The sequence below is a fragment of the Histoplasma capsulatum genome, genomic scaffold (assembly GCF_000149585.1).
Source record: "Histoplasma capsulatum NAm1 scaffold_11 genomic scaffold, whole genome shotgun sequence".
Lineage (NCBI taxonomy): Eukaryota > Fungi > Ascomycota > Eurotiomycetes > Onygenales > Ajellomycetaceae > Histoplasma > Histoplasma mississippiense.
Genome location: NW_001813972.1, coordinates 758,816 through 764,093, shown reverse-complemented (window position 1 = coordinate 764,093; position 5,278 = coordinate 758,816). Strand labels below are relative to the sequence as shown.

The window sequence follows — 5,278 nt, the reverse complement described above, 5'->3', positions numbered from 1 at the left end:
CGTTCTACTTGCGTAGCTGACATTTATAACACGAACTTACACCAGGCATACTCAAATTCGTGGGATTTCGTCGAAACCGTGCCCTCTAATAATCATGCGTCACCAACGGATGCTCTTCCGTTCCTTATCCCAACTTCCTCTGCTACCCCAGTCCCAACTAGTCCAAAGGGCCCAATCCCTTCAAACAAGATCCAAAAATGGGCTATTGAGCAATCCCATATTGAGGAGGAACAGCAGTTAAATATGAGGTTTGATGTGTATACGTCTCTGCTAGATCATAACATACGAAATGCCTGGGTACGTCAATCCAACCTCTGGATATTTTGATAACGGTGTTTGGAACTTGCGCCTTAACCGACACAAAAATAGTTATATACATTTTATTTAGACTGCCAGAATTTCAACACCATCGGGAGAAATCTATATATAGACTCGTCGACATCTAATCCTCTCGTTCGAACGATATTAGCCCGGCAGCTTCAGCAAGCAGCCCGAGATGAACTCCTCAAATCATCATCCGTTATAGATGTGGATGATCTCGAGGCGGAAGCCAAAAACGCGTTCGAGGCTCTAGCTTCTTTGCTAGGAAATGATAACTACTTTTTTGGAAACAAGGATCCGGGCCTATTCGATGCCAGCGTATTTGCATATACCCATTTACTACTAGACGACACTCTAAATTGGAAGCGGAACCCCATCGGACGATGCCTCAAAAAGTATTCAAATCTTGTGCAACATCGCGAACGGATACGAGACAGACATTTTTAGAGTTTGGTTGCCAATCACGATTAGCTATATTGCGTGTGTTAGATTGTACCTACACCCGATGATGAACAAATCAGTAAAATGAGGAAGTCCGGCAGCCTCCAACTGCTTGACACCCCAATGTTCTCCCTTTTCCAAACACAAAATAGTTACATGTATCATACTATTCATATTTACACTCCTTTCCTTCCAACCTTCCTTTCTTCCAACCCTTGTTCATCGCACAGTAACTGGCGTAGCCATCCGCTTCTTCCTAAAACAGCCACGAAACCACACCAACGACTGGCTCCGCTTACGCACCATCCTGCCTAACTGCTCTACCTACTCGTTATCAATCCGTACCTCCTTAATATCGCCTAGAATCTCAAACCCAATCCTCTCCGCAGCATCAAATATATTCCCAACCATATACGGATAACTCGGCGGGTGAATATTCATCTCAATATTCCAGTCCAAAAATTCCCCCTTTTGTCCAGTCCTTGATAAACGTTGATATGACACTTCCTGCATTCTCAAAACACGTCTAGAGCTTCAAAAGTTGAGCAAGTTATAAACGCGGAAACTCACCTGCCCATTAGACGACGGCACACATTGTTCCCCAGTTTCTAAAATGTTGCTTTTCTGGCCTTGACCTCTACTGTGATAGGGTAGGAAAATATAGGTATACACATGTCTGTTTATGTATTATGTATATTAATTAGGTCTTTTAATGTTCTTCAGGCCGCGGTATTTGTTCTGTGCAACTATTGACTAGGAAATAGAGTGAACAGCTTCAAACCGAAGAAAAGAAAAGATAGTAAGCAGGGAAGCAAACCAAACAGAAACCCTCCCCTCAGCCCACCAAACATACGTGTTAATCGCATCCATCGCATCCATGTTCCCAATCTGCCTATCTACCGCTGCTGTTGCAGGTAGATGTGTGAGAGTAGGTGGATTGTTGCTCACTGTTGATTCCATGAGTACGTTGAATTAGGAAGCGTAATCTCAATGGTGACCACCAACGTCTTTCTTTTTGTTTCGCCAAGGTTGATCGGATGCTATTGTTGGAGGGATTGGGTTGAGTTGGTTCATCCCCTCTACTGTGTAGATGGTGAATGAGCTCTCTTGACCCAGTAGCCTATGCATAGAGCTATCCCCTCGTCTGGCCGCGAGGCAACTATTAGCGCAATACCATTAGTGTAATAACTAAGCTGTTAGCTTAGAAGTACCAACCAATAATTTCTCATACTAAAATCTATGTAATCTTGTTGATACTGCTTCATTATCTCATATTTTCTGCTCTATACATTCTGCAATCTTGCAACCTTCTTTTTTTGATTCATATTCATATTCACTCTGTTCATTCTGCCTACTCTGAGATAGAAATATAACTTCTACAGATGATTTTCAATTCTTCAATGCTTCTTTCAATCAGATTGACTGATTTCTTTATTATACAGTATAAAAATAGATGCAAAATAAAAGTGATTCATCATCTCATTTCTTGCAGACATTTCATTTTTGAAAAGTATTAAATTCAAATTCATGAAATTTCTTCATCACTCTTCAACTGCCAATCTGCTCAATATTGATTCATAGAATTCATACACTCTATTCTCTCTCTATATCTCAGAGTCAAATATTTCGAATATTACCCGTTCCATCAATATCTACACAGAGATTCAGATAGTAAAGAATTCAGTCATTAATTTTTTATGAGACAACCGCGTGTCTTGTGTAATACTCTTACCCTATATAAAATGGTCCGCTTAGCTAGCAATTAATCAATCAAGCTTTTCACCTCTCACAGGTTATGAGGCCTGTTTTGTGCACAACGCTATCAATTCGGGATTTCTTATTGATATAATCGTTTTTTCTTGCTTATTGCTTCATTCGATACACCTCTCAGTGATTAAAATCGTCTTATTCCATCCGAATTGACGCGTTCTTGAGATCTTGTTTTGATTCTCACTCTATTGCTCACTAGAGCGTAGTGGAACACACAACGTTCAAATAAAAACACTCTTTTGCCAGTTATCCACACCACAAAAGCTTATACTGACAAGGATTCAATACAAAGAGCAGAGTTACTGCTACTACTAAAAATGGTAGAGAATAATCCAAATATAACCCACCATCATGACCGCTCGCGTTCTCGCGGGCAACCCCTCAATTCAACTGTTGAGGATATGGATAATACCCCATAGCTGCAACTACATCATCATTCACATTCTTCTTGTGAACATCTATCTGACACATTCAACAGTTCAGTTCTTGAGGGCTCTGAGCCTTTACCAATCACCTCATCACCAATCCATTTCAATGATGAAATTGCTACAGCTTCAACCACTGCCTTCCGCCGGCTGATCAGAGCTCTGAGCAAGATGAGATCTCATCATGATGATTCTGAAGAAGACTCTTTCAAACCCTCAGTCAGTGATGATCTTGATTCTGAGGTCGCTGAATGAGCTGCTGAAAATAGAGACCTCCGACATTTACTCACGAAATGTGAAATAGAGAAGCAGAAATGTAAGAGCTTTGCTAAGGAAATAAAGATTTTGAAAATCAAGTTGAAATTGAAGATGATCTGCGCTGCTAATAAAGCAGATTCTAGTTCAACTCTCAATACACTCATGTGAAATCCCAACGGTAGCTAGTGCAACTGCCAGGGACATCACAGTCTATGCAGACAGTACAGATAGCACAAATAGGCTCATCTGTCTCAATTAGCTGTGGTGTAATCAGTACAGTCTACGTGTCTGACTCAGCTGATATGGTTTTGACTGCCGGCATTGTATCTACGCGTGCTCTGCTTTGTTTTCCTCTCGTTTACCCTTGTCTCTATCGGCTCAAATGCTTCTTCTTCCTTCTTTTCTTTGCTCTCTCTGTCATTCTCTGCTCTTTTCCTGTCACAACCTTCTTCAGTGCTCTCTTCTTCATTATTTATCTTGTCTGTCTTTCTTCTGATGTTAGAAGCACAGACAGCTTTCTGATCAACTGAGAGAGGTATCCCTCTCTGCTCACTATAAAGCCTTCCAGGCACGGCAGCGGCGGTCCCCTCAGGAAACCACACTATAGCCCCACCATGAATGGCCATACGTCGGGCCAGAAGTGAATGCGCAGCTCAGAAAAATCCTTTGCAATGAGCTGAGTCTTCTCAAGAGTTGCCACCTGGATTCTGTTTTCTCTCTCTCTCTGTGTACATAGAAATCTCTCCAGCGTAGCACGTCTCCATGCCCTTCGGGAGGCTTCTGAAACACGGGCGCTGCCCGTGTTTTCTCCGGGACGTTAAACCTATACATACATACATACATCCGTGCTCCACTGCGGGGCGGCTTCTGATATTCTTCCGCCCCGATCTCCCCTCTATAAAAACCCCCTTCGTACAACCTTTCCTTCTGATCTCTTTTCTCTTTCTTTCCTTAATCAATTCGTAATCTATATTTAGGATAGTGCTAGATGGTTAATCAATGTACGCCCGTTACATAGAGCTTCAAACAGCAGAGCTTCAAACAGCAGAGCTTCAAGCAGCAGAGCTCCGAGCAGCAGAGCTCCGAGCAGCAGAGTTTCAAGCAGCATCCTAAGCAGCACTCTGAACAGCACTCTAAGCAGCAGCACTCTGAGCAGCATCTCAAGCAGCAGAGTTTTGAGCAGCATAGGAAGTTGAATAACAATAAAGAGATAGCTAGCTACTCAATTTATATGGAAAATTACTTCACCTCTGTTGCTCTATTTCATTATCTTTGAAATCAAGGAATTGAAGTTTGTGAAACCATTCATTCTGTCAATCTCCCTCCTCTTGTGAAAGAACTAAAGAACTCCAGACTATTTTCACTTATTCTCTTTAATACTCTATATATAATATCTCAAAATGAGATTCTCTGTCTTGAATGAAAAGACAATAACATAATATTACTACTGTCTACAATTCATTTGCCAGACAGTTTTATTGAGTGTTAGAAAGCATCCAAAATTGAACTCTATTAATGAATCTCAAATCCAGAGAATATTTAAAGACAATTGATAAAAAGCAGTAGAGATTCCTACCATTATTGATGATTACAATCATAATATAAATGGGATTGACCTTGCAAATCAGTATAGAGCTTTCTATGAGACTTATATGTCCATTAATCACACTTGATTGGCAATTCTATACTGGATTATTGACCATGCTATTATCAATGCTTTTATTCTTCATCAATTGGCTACTACTAGCTCTGACACTGACTCTGACACTACTACTCTATCTCATATACAGTTCCATTAACAACTCTATCTTCAACTCTTTGAATTCTCAAATCCTCTACCCTCTACTCAATCAAATTCAGATTTAAATCATCATTGAATTTCCTAGCCATATACTTAAACTTGTGCCTGGTGTCAGTATAAATAAACGGTAGCATAAGAGAATAAAGGAAAAGCTTCAGAAACAAGATATGATTGTCAAGCATGTAATAATATTCCTCTCTGCTGGAAGAGAGATGTTGGAAGGAGTTCCATTTTCATGATATTATAGGGGCTAGATCCAATA

The 5,278-nt window shown here is 40.5% G+C and overlaps 3 protein-coding genes across 3 annotated transcripts; 2 read left to right on the top strand and 1 right to left on the bottom strand.

Moving 5' to 3' along the window:
• Nucleotides 1-709: 709 nt before the first annotated feature.
• On the bottom strand, nucleotides 710-1,641 carry HCAG_08477 (conserved hypothetical protein; the record flags this gene model as incomplete). Its single annotated transcript, XM_001536645.1, has 5 exons — nucleotides 710-792; nucleotides 822-894; nucleotides 1,108-1,269; nucleotides 1,333-1,438; nucleotides 1,616-1,641. 5 exons carry the CDS (start codon nucleotides 1,639-1,641, stop codon nucleotides 710-712), a joined length of 450 nt encoding a protein of 149 aa, XP_001536695.1.
• A 1,242-nt stretch (nucleotides 1,642-2,883) lies between these two features.
• HCAG_08476 (predicted protein) lies at nucleotides 2,884-3,212 on the top strand (the record flags this gene model as incomplete). Its single annotated transcript, XM_001536644.1, has 2 exons — nucleotides 2,884-2,924; nucleotides 3,011-3,212. 2 exons carry the CDS (start codon nucleotides 2,884-2,886, stop codon nucleotides 3,210-3,212), a joined length of 243 nt encoding a protein of 80 aa, XP_001536694.1.
• Nucleotides 3,213-4,203: 991 nt separating this feature from the next.
• Nucleotides 4,204-4,491, top strand: HCAG_08475 (predicted protein; the record flags this gene model as incomplete). Its single annotated transcript, XM_001536643.1, has 2 exons — nucleotides 4,204-4,206; nucleotides 4,234-4,491. 2 exons carry the CDS (start codon nucleotides 4,204-4,206, stop codon nucleotides 4,489-4,491), a joined length of 261 nt encoding a protein of 86 aa, XP_001536693.1.
• Between the last annotated feature and the right edge of the window lie 787 nt (nucleotides 4,492-5,278).